The following is a 15,437-nucleotide window of genomic DNA, read 5'->3' as shown; positions in this document are numbered from 1 at the left end:
GCATGGCCATTAATTCCAGGGAGGATATTCTTCCTGCGTATTCCACACTGGTGAGGCTGCACCTCGAATACTGTGTTCAGTTTTGGGCCCCTCACCACAAGAAGAATGTTGAGGCTCTGGAGCATGTCCAGAGAAGAGCAATGAAGCTGGTGAGGGGGCTGGACAACAAGTCTTACAGGGAGCGGCTAAAGGAGTTGGGGTTATTTAGCCTTGAGAAGAGGAGCCTGAGGGGAGACCTTATTGCTCTCTACAACTACCTGAAAGGAGGTTGTAGAGAGGTGGGTGCTGGCCTCTTCTCCCAAGTGACGAGTGATAGGAAAAGCGGGAATGGCCTGAATCTGCACCGGGGAGGACATCAGGAAAGAAGTTTTCACAGAAGGGGTCATCAGGCACTGGAGCAGGCTGCCCAGGGAGGTGGTTGAGTCATCGTCCTCCTTATGAGGAGCGGCTGAGAGAGATTTTTTTTTATCCTGGAGAAGAGAAGGCTGAGGGGAGACCTTATTGCTCTCTACAACTACCTGAAAGGAAGTTGTGGAGAGGAAGGAGGTGGCCACTGCTGGAGAGAAGTCATTGGGCCCTGGAACAGGCTGCCCAGGGAGGTGGTTGAGTCACCCTCCCTGGAGGTGTTTAAAGGACAGTTGGATGAGGTGCTGAGGGGTATGGTTTAGGGATTTTTAGGAATGGTTGGACTCGATTATCCAGTAGGTCCTTTCCAGCCTAGTGATTTTATGAGTCTATGAAATACTCAGGGAGAGTAATCAAGAAACTCAGCTGCTCTTAACAAAATCGAGGGGGAACTATATGAGTAAGAAATTATATTAGAGCTAGGGAAGACTTTAAGCCCTTTTTAGAACTGTCAGGTGTTTTTAATTCTGCTGGGACACAGAATCTGTAGCTGGGATGAACAATAAGAAGGAAGTTTAATGTCATCTCTTTGAATCACAGTGAACAGACAGAAGAAAATATCTCTGAAAGAACAAAAAGAAAAGAAAGGCCTTCTCTGTTCACAAACAGATTTGCTTCTGACCTTCTCATAATGGGCAAAAAACATTTCATGAGAAGATAATGGATTACAGTCACATCAAGAAGGTCTGCTCACCACCATTCTGAGAAGAAACAGAAAGATTCTAAAGCACACAAATAATAAATGGTTAAACACCACACACTACACATGCCTAAACAAAGCATTACAAACTTCCAGGAAACAAATGCATCTATGGGAACTGCCCCTGCACTCAGAAGGCTGGAACAGATGTTTCCATGTGATTGAACATCCTGAGGTTGAGCTGTACCTCATGACAACATGCAAGGCAAGAGTTAGACTCCTACAGAATCTACAGAAATTAATGGATGAGACAGAATAATACTTTTAGGCCAAACATACTGAGCAGAAGGAATTGAGACTGCATGAAACCACAACCATCGGCCTAGTGAAGGAACTATGACGAACAGGGAAATGACCGTCTTCTATGATGCCCCATGCTAGCAGAATCTTCTCTCCAGCCCTACACAGCTTCCAGGTTTGCTTCGGACCCTCGTAACTGCCAAAAACATATCATGATAGTAAGATGTACCACGATCACTCCAAGAAGGGGGGACATTTGTCACTCACCAGCATTCTGGGAAGACTGTAAAGCACATGTATGATAAATGTCTGAACTAAAAGAGGAACGCTCATCCCACAGAGACTGGGAAATATGAAACCATCAGCTTTAGTGGAATTTCTTCCCCTCTTTTAATACACACCCTGCACCACAGAACTATTACTTCTATGGATGTGAGATTTTTATTTCCCCTGCCTTCCAAATTCAAAACAAAAATAAAACCTCACATATCCTGCCTTCCACAAAAACTGCAGGAAGAGCAAGAGGTAATAACACACAACACATGGCTAAATGAAGATATGACATTACTTAAAACTACACCAACACACATAGAAACCAGAGACATAAAAAGCAGCAGATCAGGAATGCAAGGAACCATTACAAGAGAAATTATTGTCAGAGAAACTCACCAGGAAGTCTTCTCCAACTGTTGAGGTTCATCTTCAAGATTACCTGTAAATCACTGAGGTTACAAGCACATGTGTGACCGTGAACTCTTCCTCTGGACTCCACAGTAAGGATGTCATTTTAAGAAACAGCTGTCAGCTCTCATCAATTTTTCTTGCTATGTGGCCTGCTCATGAAGCTGCAAGCATAAACACCTCCTACCAGAGGACTCTTTCTCAAGCCAGGTCTTAGAAAATTAGACTGCTTTCAGGTGGTTGAGGGCTTAACAAGGGAAATAAGTATTTAATGCAAAACAACATTCCCAGGTTCAAAGCCAAAAGAACCATCCAGAAATGGGGAAAAGGTAGCATGACCTTTAGGGAAACAAAGCTTCAGGCTTGAAATGAATCTATTGCTCAGCCAAAACCACCTACTTGCCTAGTTCAAAGCCAGCCTTTCACCCTCCTTGCTCTGTATTCACAGCCATATTACACCATGGACAACATCCAGTATTATGCCCTCATGTCACCACAGGAGAGTTTGACATTCAGTGACCTTTAAGGGAAACAGAAACCTATCAAAGCCTTTGTCTTGGCAGCTGAGCACCTTCAAGCTATGGAAAGAAACTGCTTCCCCAGCCCAACAATTCCAACACATCTCTTAATGGTTGAAGTGGTATCACCCACAACACAGACCAGCTTTAGACCTCATATATCATGATAGTAAAATGCACCACAATCAGTCCAAGAAGGGGAGACATTTGCCACTCATCAGCATTCTGGGAAGATTGTAAAGCAGATGAATGACAAATGTCTGAATAAAAGAGGAACAGTCATCCCACAGAGACTGAGAATAGCTTTAGTGGAATCTCTTCTGTTTTACCACACACACTGTCCCACAGAAGTATGATTTCTAAGGAGGACAGACATTTATTTCTTCTCCCTACCAAAACTAGAACACAAATATAAACTCACATATGCTGCTTTTCACAAAAATTGCAGGGAGACCCTAAACTCTTCCTCTGGACTCCACAGTAAGGATATAATTTTAAGAAACAGCTGTCAGCTCTCATAAATTTTTCTTACTCTGTGGCCTGCTCATGAAGATGCAAGTGTAAACACCTTCTACCAGAGGCCTCTTTCTCAAGCCAAGTCATCTTACACTGCTTTCAGGTGGCTGAGAGCTTGCCCAGGGAGGTAAGTATTTGCTGCAAAACAACAATCCCAGATTCAAAGACAAAGCACTGTCCAGAGACGGGGAAAAGGAACCACAGCTTCCCAGGAAAATAAACATCAGGCTTGAAATGAATCTATTGCTCAGCCAAAACCACCTACTTGCCTAGTTCAAAGCCAGCCTTTCACCCTCCTTGCTCTGTATTCACAGCCTTCAGTTGCAACACAGAAAGTATCCAGTATTATGTCCTCATGTCAGCCACAGGAGAAAGAGTTTGACATTCAGTGACCTTTATAGGAAACAGAATTCTATCAAAGCCTTTGTCTTGGCAGCTGAGCACCTTCAAGCTATGGAAGGAAACTACTTCCCCAGCCCAACAATTCCAACACATCTCTTAATGGTTGAAGTGGTATCAGCCACAACACAGACCAGCTTTAGACCTCGTTGAGGATGGGAAACTGGCAGAAGTGAAGGAACTGTAGCTTAACATTTCAGATTGTGTCAGCTGGGGAAGGTACACAAGAAAGGGATCTGGTTGGGACAAAGGCCGTGGGAGGCTCTCACAGATGCTCAAACACCAAAGACCACATCCACAGCTCCTCAATGTAATCTCTTTGGACAACACAACAGGGAAAATGCACAGAACCACAGCTGTGGGCCTCACATAATGACTAGGAGAAACAGAACCTTTAAACATATCTTGTACTCATTTCAAATCATACAATTGCAAACATTTTCACCTGTTCTGTCTCTGGACAGAAAGGTTTTTTTCACCTTGCCTAAATATTACAGGACACCTCTAAATGAAAAGTAGTGAACACAATTTCCCATTATCTGTGAACAAGCATCACAACACATATACTTGAAAGAGATTTCTCTGCTTGTAACAAGAATTCAAAGACTTGTAGTATGTTCTCAAGGCCTCAAATGATTGGCAACTCTGGTAAAAGCCCAGTCATCAAGAATCTACTCGAAGACAGCAATGTCTTTCTTCAGCACTTTGGACAATTTGGATGATCCATGATGTGCAGATCTTAATGTAGAGAGTATGTCTGTTAGAAATAAGGACTGTTCACGGGGAAAGGAAAACAGGAAAGCAAACTGATAAATGCACAGCTTAAGTGTTCATCAATGCTCATTAAGGACAATTCAAGGGAAACACCTCTCAACAGGAAAGCAGACTGATCAACACACAACTTGGCAACTTGCAAGCTGTGCAGTGCGATTTCTAAAAATAGGAGACTAGTAGTGTAGTCCAGCACTGAAGGTTTGGAATTAACAGAACTCGGAACATGTCTTTACCAGTACCTCCTTACACACAACAGTCCCAGGAATCCCATCAAAGCCTTCACAGATTGCATGCCATGACCTTCCTGATTAGCAGACAGAATCTGCTCAAACAGGCACAGACAACTTCTCCTTATTATGGATAATATTTCACTTCGCAGCATGCGCATGTGACAACCAAGAATATTTAATCCAGTGATATTTTAAGAAAATACCCCTATGAAAGTCTTTAACATGAAAGGCACATGCAGAAAAGATGGGATCACCAACCAATATTCTTGATAATGGCGTTTAGAGAACATACGTAATCCACGTATTCAGCAGAGAATGAAAAATCTATTGCAAGGCCCAAAGTTTTCATTATGGCATTTCTCTTCTCAGAATTACCTAATAAAGCTCATCAGTAAAAACATCACAGCAACCTGCAAACTTGGGTTCTTCAACAGTCCCACACGCACAACTCTCAGGACTCCCTTTCCCATTCCTTCACAGCTTGCATGGTATTCTTTGTCTCTCATAATTTGCAAGCGCCTGACATCAAACGGCCAGTTCACCAGACCATTTCTCTTCATCATTTGCAGACAGATTCAACCAAAAGAAAAGCTGCACAGAAAACTTCTCCTTTACCATGAATAATATACTACTTCCTACAAAGTGTATTTTTCTTTATGTAATAACTGAAGGAAAACGGTTTCTAAAAGTGTTTGTTACAGAAGGATCATAGCATAATCTTCAACACAGTGGCACCCAGAATATCTTTTTACATTCTAGAAACAATTCATTTGGAACATCAAATTTGTGAAGCATGATACAGCAGCTGGACACTGAGCAGGAAAAAGAGCAACCATATCTCTTGGACCCTTCAACAGCCCATCAGGAACAGCTCACACACCTTTTGTCTCCAACACTTCATAATGCCATGCAGGGTGTTCCACGACCCTCAGAATTTGCAAGTACACGACAGCAAAGTCAATTCCCCAGACCATTATTCCTCACCAGGCACCACGATCACCCACGGACTTCACCCAGACATCTTTACTTCTCTGTACTAAGAAGGAAGAGAAATTCCTCTAGTGAAAGAGCACCGCACCTCTAGGAGAGAACGGGTCAGGGAACAGCGTGGAACACAGGAACGACGAAATAAAAATACAAAGCCCAGACAAACGTAACTCAAGACAACAGCAGCCCCACTTCTTCCACATCCCTCTCCAACTGGAACACCGAGCAACGATCCTCTGTAGCGCGGTGCTGAAAGAGGCTTTGCCTTCCTTTGTAACTCAATCTCCCCCTTCCAGAGAAAGCAGCGGGGAAAGGGCGGGTGTGTGCGTGTGTGTGTAGGCGGTGGACAGCGCGGCGGAGCGTAAATGGGCCATTAGCGTCCTGTTTCAAGTCGATCTCATCCTACTTAGGCACCTTGGCCGTCGGAAAGAAAACTGACCTTGCAAATAACGGCAACGTCCACCTCCTGAAAGTGAAATATGTCAATTCGGAAGAGCTACAGCTAAAAGGAAAACAGGTATCGCACTTGTCAGAGGAGAAAACTGAGAAACTGCCTGGAGCGTGATAAGAACAAAGATCTGTCCGAACGAAACTCAAGCCAACTCCAGGTCCATTTCTCCCGACTCCACACCGACTGTTACACTGACCAATCTGACCACCTGCGGGGAGCAAGAGCCACTGACAATAACTGAGTTCCCGGTTATGTAAATCTCGCTGTTTCCTCAATAAATACAAAGACACAGAAGGCAGTGCCTAGTTTCTCCTTCACAAACGTCTTCCACTACGGCAGTTAGTAGCAAATACTGGCAGTAGGCACTGCAGGGAAGAGGTAGAGGACAGCGCGGCGGAGCCAGTCCCGCCAGAGGCACACAATTAACTCACCGGGGCAGCGGCAGAGGGGGCGCGGCGGGCGGCGTCGGGGTCCTCGTCGAGCAGCGGCTTGGGCTCGGCGGGCGGCGGGCGGGCCGGCAGCGTGTCGCAGGCGCTGTCGGGCGACAAGCGGAGCCGGCTCTTGCGCGAGTCGGCGGTGAGCGACACCTCGTGCGAGTAGGAGCGCAGGAAGGCGCGCACGCCGTCGAGGCCCACGAAGGGCGAGCCCGGGACGGCGCGCAAGGCTCCGCTGCCCGGCGGCGGCAGCAGCTGCGAGCGGCGCCAGCGGCGCAGGCGCAGCGCCAGCAGCAGCAGCAGGAAGGCGAGGAAGAGGCAGGAGACGGCCGCCACGGCCACCACCAGCCACCGCGTCAGCCCGCCGGACGCCTCGCCCGGCACGGCCGCCGCCGCGCTGCCCAGCTCCCACAGCAGCTCGGCCACGCTCTCGGCCAGCACCACCGTCAGCGTGGCCGTGGCCGACAGCGCCGGCCGCCCGTGGTCCTTCACCACCACCACCACGCTGTGCCGCGACGCGTCGCGGGCCAGAGCCGAGCGCGCCGTGCGCACCTCGCCGCTGTGCAGCCCCACGCGGAACAGCCCCGGCTCCGTCGCCTTCCACAGCTCGTACGACAGCCACGCGTTCTGACCCGCGTCCGCGTCCACCGCCACCACCTTGGCCACCAGCGAGCCGGGCTCCCACGACCGCGACGCCAGCTCCACGACCGACCCCGACGAGCCCGAGCCCGACGACGGCGGGTACAGCACCTGCGGCGCGTTGTCGTTCTCGTCCACGATCTCCAGGCGCACCGACGCGTTGCTGCTCAGCGACGGCGACCCGCCGTCCTCCGCCCGCACCCACAGCCCCACCTCGCGCACCTCCTCGTAGTCGAACGACCGCAGCGCGTACAGCGCGCCCGTCTCCGCCTCCACCGACACGTACGACGACAGCGCCGCGCCCCGCACGACGCCTTCACACAGGCGGTACCGCACGCGCGCGTTCGTGCCCCAGTCCGCGTCCCGCGCCCGCACCCGCAGCAGCAGCGCCCCCGCCGCGTTGTTCTCCCGCACGCGGGCGCTGTACCGCGCCTCCGAGAACACCGGCGAGTTGTCGTTCACGTCCAGCACCCGCAGGCACAACACCGCGCTGCTCCACCGTGGCGGCGTCCCGCCGTCCGACGCCCGCACCGTCACGTTATACTCCGACACCTCCTCCCGGTCCAGCTCCCGTGACGTCACCACGCGATAGTAGTCCTCAAACGACTTCTCCAGACGGAACGGGACAGTCTCGGCCATGCTGCACCGCACCTCACCGTTAGGTCCTGAGTCCAGGTCCTGGACGTGCAGCAGAGCCACCACCGTCCCCGGCGGGGCATCCTCTGAAATCTCATTCAGAGTGGAGGAAACTGTCAGATCGGGCGCGTTGTCGTTCACGTCTGTCACTGTGATGGTAACTTTGGCCGTGTCAAAGAGTTCTCCTCCATCATGTGCCTGCACTTCCAGTTCGTAGGATTCGCCTTCCTCGAAGTCCAGGCTCCGTAACAATTTCATCACTCCTGTCTGGCTGTCCAGTTGGAAGACATTCGAAGCTTTCCCTGTGATTTTCTTCAGAGAGTATTTTACGTGCCCATTGGTCCCTTCGTCGGCGTCCGTGGCCGTGAGGGTGACGAGGGTGGAGCCCACGGGCACGTCCTCCGGCACACGCACCGTGTACTCCGCCTGGCTGAACACGGGCGCGTTGTCGTTGGCGTCCAGCACCGTCACGCGGAGACGCGCCGTGCCCGTCCGGGATGGCTCGCCGCCGTCCATCGCCCTCAGCACCAGATCGTGCGATGCCGCTGCCTCCCGGTCCAGAGCCTTGGCCAGCACCAGCTCGGGACGCTCAGCCCCGCCGGGGTCCGCCTGTACCGACAGCGAGAAGTGCTCGTCGCCGCTCAGCTCGTAGCTCTGTACGGAATTCCGTCCCAAGTCTGGGTCGTGAGCCTCAGGTAGGGAAAATCGAGATCCCGGGGCTGTCATTTCGCTCATCCTCACTTGCGTTTCTGACTCTTCAAAGCTGGGTGTGTAGTCGTTAATGTCCGTGATTTCCACTTCCATTCCGTAAACTTGCATGTCCCCCTCCACTACCACTTCACAGCGCAGCACGCATTTCTCCACCAGCCGGCACAGCTGCTCTCTGTCGATCCTCTCCGCCGTCACTAAATGTCCCGTCTTCCTGTGCAACTCAAAATGCTGTATTCTACCTCTGTTCAAGAGGCGAACCCCGCGTTCGCGAAGCGCTGGCAGCTGCAGCGCCAGGTCCTTGGCCACGTCGCCCACGAAGGAGCCCTTGGGCATCTCCTCGGGCACCGAGTAGCGCAGCTGCCCCCACGCCGCCTCCCACACCGCCCCCAGCACGCACCACAGCAGCGCTCGCTCCCGCCGGCCCCACCGCTTCCCCAACGCCCGCATCGCCGCCGCCGCCCCGCACACACCGCCCCGCAGCCGAGACACAGCACTCTCCGCCTCCGGCCCCAGCCTCCGGCTCCGCACCGCCGCTGCCGCCCGGTGCCGCCGCCGGCCCCTCCGCCTCGCTGCACCGCGGCTCCGCACCGCGGGGACGCTCGCAGCCCGCCGCCCGCCGAGACAGACCCCAGACAGACAGCGAGCCGCGCCGCAGCGGGCGGGGCTGCCTCCACCGCTCCCACCTCCCGACCGCTCCTCCTCGGTCAACAGCGGCGCCCGCAGCCTCCTCCCGGCACTGCACGCACCCACCGATGACCAGCAACCGAGCGCTTGAAATGGCCATATATAAAGAGGAAAACATCACGAGATACATACCGAGAACCTTATCCCATCAGTCCGAAAGCAGAATCTCCGCCAGGAATTTCACAGCTTTTGTAGCAGTCGGGTTTCAATGACTTTTCCCTCACTCTTCCTGAAGACAGCATCACACGGCCGTACTAAATCCTCTTACCCAACCAACGGAACAAAGCAGCAATGGAGACCCGTCCCTCTCAAATGCAGCCCACAGATTTACCGCACGGGTAAAAGCCACATACGTAAAATAGAATATTTCTTCTTATTTGAAGGTGCAGAATATTAAGACTCTTTAAGCATTAGTCCAAAACCACAATTCCGAAAAGGTTCTTTTGCAGCAAAATTTCCTGAGTAGCTGGTACAAGCAGGGCAAAAGAAAATGGGTTCTCAAATACAAAACGGGACATTCACACACAGACACCAGAATTATCCGGCCCATTAGCCCAGCACCTGAACTACTTCAGTTCATACGGAAAACGTCCAGATTAACTGCTAAACCACCATCGCCTAAGATCAGACATTTAAAGGCTGAAGCAGGTGCGGCCCATCTCCACAAAGGGAAACAAGGAGTCTCAGGCAATGCCGAAGGAGTAGTTACTTTATTTTCAAACTCGATGAGAGCAATTATATGCTTCAGTAGCGTCACAGATCTAAAGGCTACAGCATTAAACTCTTGAAAGCTCAATGTGTGATTCCTTTTTCTTGGTAGTCCACAGAAAGGTTTTTTTTTTTCACCTTGTTTATAGGCACTTCTATCTATCCAAGTAACCCTAGAGCCTGAACGACCATGAAAAGGCTTTGATTGTCTTAAAAATGACGGTTAAGACACTGATGTTTCTCAGTGAAATATTTCTCTGATCCTTGAAACACCGTGTTGGGAGGGAAAAAAATTCTACAGTAAAGCAGAAGACCCACTCTGAAATACAGGATGCGATACTTGTTATTTTTTCTTTAGCTTGCATTTGACATTTTCACCTGTACAAAAGAGGGATCTACCATCCACGAAAAAGTAATCAGAAATAACTGCACAAAGATCTCCGAGAAATCATGCCTGGATACAATTTCTCTGCCCCATTTCTGATGCCTTTTCTGAAGTACTCGACGGAGCAGGGGATTATTCAGCAGGGAGGAACCATCTGTAATTTATCCATTCGTGGAGCCACATACGCGTTTTCCTTCAGAGTCTGATCTCGAAAAGACATTTACCAGGTTTCTATCCAGCTAACAAACAAGTGCAAGTATAGCGTTTCAGGAAAAATCGATTAGGAAGGAAACATCTCCAACACCAAGCGACAATCCCGAGTCTATCAGGTAGAATCAGCTGATCTCGTTCTACACAGTAAGGATTCACCGTTGCACCCGCTCTTAGGCAACACAGGTCTTGTAGACAAGACCTCGCAGGTGAACCTGAACCTGTGACCACAGAAGACCCAAGGAGTACCGCGGCTGAACTGTCTGCTCGGAATAGAAGGCAGATACGTCGATCTTTCATTTCTTCCCAGACACAGGGAGCAGCACTCCCGATTCCCAATGCACAAGGAAATCCTAGGGGAAACAGCGTCCACGAAAGCTTTTGTATCCACCCCTCAAGCAGGCTGGAGTTCATCATTCGGGGTGAAAAGTGATCAGGAAGGAAAAAACTCTCCAGCATCAAGCGTCCCAGACACAAGTATCAGCATCCCCCATCCCCACTGCGCGACAACACCCAGCGGAAGAGGACGACGGTTCGAAAGACCATATCTTCCCTACTCTGTGTCGCAGAATCAAATATTCACCACATCCGCCGTTCCTAATTCAGATCAAGGAGGAGTCTAAACTTCTCAGTTGAACCTCTCACCATCAAAGGACCAAGTAGTGCTGCCGCTTAATATCTGCTGGTAGTGGAAGGGGGACAAATACCCCTTTCATTCCTTCATTCCTTCCTCCGTGCAGACACCGATCAGCATTTCCTGGCCACAGAAAGTTAATCCCTGCTGCTACTGCCACAACCATTTCAGCATCAGCTCTAAGTGTCGGCGACTGTAATTAACTACGGATGAAGAATATGACATTTCAGGAGACACACAGACACGTTTTCATTCAGAGTTTGATACTGAAATGGAAAGAACCAACGGTTCTGTTGACATTCACAACATTAAGATAAAACGGGGAGAGAGAACGGCGGTTCAGAAAGTCTCACGAGAAAGCGCGGGTTACAGACCTGCGGTGCGTCGGGGTGGTCGTGCGGCTCTCCCGCGCCGGCGCTGCTGCTCTCGCTCCGCTTCCCGCAGGGCTCCCCGCCGAGCAGTTCCTCCGCGGGCAGGCTGGGCAGCGGCGGCGGCAGCCAAGCGACGTCGGCGACGGCGCGGCCCGGCGCCACGCACAGGTTGTAGGAGGAGGGCAAGGTGCTCTCGCAGAAGTCGGCCGGGAAGGCGGCGCCCGCCCCGGAGAAGCGCTGCGCGCCCAGGCAGCGCAGCACGGCGGGCGGCCCGGCCCCGCGCAGCCGCGCCAGCACGGCCAGCGCCACGCTGAGCACGAAAAGGGCGCAGAGGAGCGCCAGCGCCAGCCCCAGCCCCAGCTGCAGCTCGGCCGCCGCCTCGGCGCCCGACGGCCGCTCGCTCAGCTCCGGCAGCGCCTCCTGCAAGCTCTCGGCCAGCACCACGTGTAGCGTGGCCGTGGCCGACAGCGCCGGCCGCCCGTGGTCCTTCACCACGGCCACCAGCCGCTGCTTGGCCGCGTCCCGCTCCGACACGGCCCGCGCCGTGCGCACCTCGCCGCTGTGCAGCCCCACGCGGAACAGCGCCGGCTCCGCCGCCTGCACCAGCTCGTACGACAGCCACGCGTTGCGCCCCGCGTCCGCGTCCACCGCCACCACCTTGGCCACCAGGTAGCCGGCCTCGGCCGAGCGCGGCACCACCTCGAACGGCGCCGCACCCGGCGCCAAACCCGCCTCGCCCGCCGCTCCCGCGCCCGCCGCCGGCCACAGCACCCGCGGCGCGTTGTCGTTGCGGTCCAGCACGAAGACGCGCACCGTCGCCGTCGAGCTCCGCGACGGCGCCCCGCCGTCCTGCGCCCGCACCGACACCGACAGCTCGCGGCACTGCTCGTAGTCGAACGACCGCTGCGCGTACACCGCGCCGCTCCGCGCCTCCACCGACACCGACGACGCCGCGCACGCCCCGACCGCGCTCCCGCCCGCCAGCCAGTAGCTCACGCGCCCGTTGGCGCCCGCGTCCAAGTCCCGCGCCGACACGCGCACCAGCAGCGCGCCCGCCGCGTTGTTCTCCCACACGTAGGCGCTGTACGCCGCCTCCGAGAACACCGGCGCGTTGTCGTTCACGTCCGACACCTCCAGCGACAGCGACGCGCGGCTCCACAGCGACGGCACGCCCCGGTCCCTGGCCAACACCGTCACACGGTGCTCGCCCGCCTGCTCCCGGTCCAGCGGCACCGACGTCACCACCTTATACGACCCGCCCGACGATGACACAAGCGACACCGGCGACTCGCCCGACAGCTCGCACCACACCTGACCGTTCTCCCCAGAGTCCCGGTCCCGCACTTTCAGCAGGGCAACCACCGTGCCCACCGGAGCGTCCTCGGGCACCGGGCTCGACACTGACGTCAGTGTCACCTCGGGCGCATTGTCATTCACGTCCAGCACCTCCACTTCCACCTTGCAGTGCGCCACCAGACCACCCCCATCCCTCGCCTCCACCGCCAGGCTGAAAGACCGCGTGTCCTCAAAGTCCAGCGCTTCCCGCAGCGTGATCGTTCCGCTCTCCGGATCCAACACGAACTTCTGAAGCACCTTAGACGACATCTCCCCTAAGCCGTAGGTGATGCGCGCGTTGGTGCCCGCGTCGGCATCGGAGGCGGAGACGTTGAGCAGCGCCGAGCCCGGCGGCGCGTCCTCCCGCAGGCTGGCGCGGTACCGCTCCTGCGCGAACACGGGCGCGTTGTCGTTGGCGTCGGTGACGTTGATGCAGAGCTGGGCGGTGCCGCTCCGCGGCGGATCGCCGCCGTCCACAGCCCTCAGCACCAGACACAGCCTCTGCTCCCGCTCCCGGTCCAGCGCACGGCGCAGCACCAGCTCCGCGAACTTGCTGCCGTCCGGGCTCTCCTTCGACTCCACCGCGAAGAACTCGTTGTCCTCCAGCTCGTAGCCCTGCAGCGAGTTGCTGCCCACGTCCGGGTCCTCGGCAACGCCCAAGTAAAAGCGGGCGCCGGGAGAAGTCAACTCGTTGATCTCCAGCTGGAAAGCGTCTCGGGGAAAGCTCGGGGAGTTGTCGTTGACGTCCTGGATGGCCACCTCGACGTGGAAGACGTTGAGCGGATTCTGCACCACTGCCTCGAAGCTGACGGAGCAGGACACCGACTCGCCGCACATCTCCTCCCGGTCCAGCCTCTCACTCACGTACAAGTCTCCGCTCTCCGCGTTCACACCGAAGTAGCTCTTCTCCGCGCTCAGCCGCAGCTTGCGCGCCGGCAGCTCGGCCGGGCTCAGCCCCAGGTCCCGCGCCAGCGGCCCCACCAGCGAGCCTCTGCCCAGCTCCTCGGCGATGGTGTAGCGGAGCCGCTCCGCCGCCGCCCGGCACCACAGGCCCAGCAGCAAGGCGGACAGCAGCGCTCGCCCCGCCGTTGGCCGCCGCCTCTCCCCGCTTGCCATGCTCGCCAGCGCTCGCCGCCTTCCTCCCTCCCGCCGCTGACCTCCCTCCCTTCCAGCCTCTCGCCGCCCCGAGCGCAGCGGCCGCCGCAGGACGGCGAGCTCGGCGCCGCCTCTCGCCGCTGCTGCCCGCGCCGCTGCCGCTCGGGCAGGCGCCGGGCGAGCCAGCAGCCCGCGGGGGCAGGGCGCTGCGGCGGCTGCGGCGCCTCGGACAACAGCGGCACCCGCAGGCGCCGACGCGGCACTGCAGCCGTCCCGCGCTCACAGGCCCGGGATGCTCGGCGGGGACGGGGGCTGCGCCCGCCGCCGGGGCTTCGCTCCCATGGCAAGCGGGATGCGCACAGGCTTCTCTCGCTGCAGGTCCAAGAGTGCTGGATGCCGAGATGCGGTGCTGGGTAAAGTTAGAATATCTCCTCGAGTCGCAAGGAATATTCGGCAGGAAATATTTGTTGAGAGTAATCGAGAAGCTCAGCTTCTCTTAATAAAATCAAGTGGGAACTATAAGAGCAAGACACCATATTAGAGCTAGGGAAGATTTTAGTAGCTTTTAAGCACTGTCAGGTATTTTTAGTTCTGCCAGGACACAGAATCTGTAGTTGTGATGAACAGTAAGAAGGAACTTTTATGTCATCTCTTTGAGTCACAGTCAACAGACAGAAGAAAACAGTTCTGAAAGAGCAACAAAGAAAAGAAAGACTATATTCTGCTCTTCATGTGATCAAGAGGGAATAACATTTCTTAGTCCAAACATTGAGTAGAAGCAAGTCCCATCTCATGGAACTACATTACATAATCAATTGCCTTAGGGTTAAGGTTACCAAGGTCGGAAATGACCATCCTTTCTTCTATAGCCTCACCTACAGAGCTCCTCTGAATTCTCTATAGCCCCACACAGATTTGCTTGTGACCTTCTCATAATAGGGAAAATCATCTCATGAGAAGAAAGTGCACAACAGTCACATCAAGAAAGTCTGCTCACCACCATTCTGAGAAGAAACCAAAAGATTCTAAAGCAAACATATAATAAATGGTCAAGCAAAAAGAGGAGCCATCATAGAATCATAGAATCACTAGGTTGGAAAAGACCTCTTAGATCTTCGAGTCCAACCATTCCTATCTCCCACTAAACCATGTCCTTGAGTACCTTGTCCATCCACCTTTTAAATACCTCCAAGGATGATGACTCAACCACCTCCCTGGGCAGCCTGCTCCAGTGCCTGATGACCACTTCTGTGAAAACTTCTTTCCTGATGCCCAGCCTGAACCTCCCCTGGTGCAGATTCAGGCCATTCCCGCTTTTCCTATCACTTGTCACTTGGGAGAAGAGGCCAGCACCCACCTCTCTACAACCTCCTTTCAGGTAGTTGTAGAGAGCAATAAGGTCTCCCCTCAGGCTCCTCTTCTCAAGGCTAAATAACCCCAACTCCTTCAGCCACTCCTTGTAAGACTTGTTCTCCAGCCCTTTCACCAGCTTTGTTGCTCTTCTCTGGATACGCTCCAGAGCTTCAACATCCTTCTTGTAACGAGGGGCCCAGAGCTGAACACAGGATTCGAGGTGCGGTCTCACCAGTGCTGAGTACAGGGGCAGAATAATTTCCCTGGATCTTATGGCCACGCCATTTCTGATACAAGCCAAGCTGCTATTGGCCTTTTGGCCACCTGGGCACACTGCTGCC

General features: G+C 54.0%; 2 protein-coding genes across 2 annotated transcripts; both read right to left on the bottom strand.

Moving 5' to 3' along the window:
* Positions 1-6,323: 6,323 nt before the first annotated feature.
* LOC128853575 (protocadherin gamma-A5-like) lies at positions 6,324-9,253 on the bottom strand. The gene is given in 2 exon segments (XM_054079274.1): positions 6,324-8,831; positions 8,833-9,253. Coding segments are annotated over 2 exon segments (2,811 nt in total). The 5' UTR covers positions 9,136-9,253.
* A 1,882-nt stretch (positions 9,254-11,135) lies between these two features.
* Positions 11,136-13,827, bottom strand: LOC128853577 (protocadherin gamma-B5-like). Its single transcript, XM_054079277.1, has one exon. It carries the CDS (start codon positions 13,762-13,764, stop codon positions 11,251-11,253), a length of 2,514 nt encoding a protein of 837 aa, XP_053935252.1. The 5' UTR covers positions 13,765-13,827; the 3' UTR covers positions 11,136-11,250.
* Between the last annotated feature and the right edge of the window lie 1,610 nt (positions 13,828-15,437).

Source organism: Cuculus canorus, chromosome 14 (assembly GCF_017976375.1).
Source record: "Cuculus canorus isolate bCucCan1 chromosome 14, bCucCan1.pri, whole genome shotgun sequence".
Classification (NCBI taxonomy): Eukaryota; Metazoa; Chordata; class Aves; order Cuculiformes; family Cuculidae; genus Cuculus; species Cuculus canorus.
The sequence above is the reverse complement of the archived record's forward strand: the minus strand, read 5'-3'. Positions and strand labels throughout refer to the sequence as shown.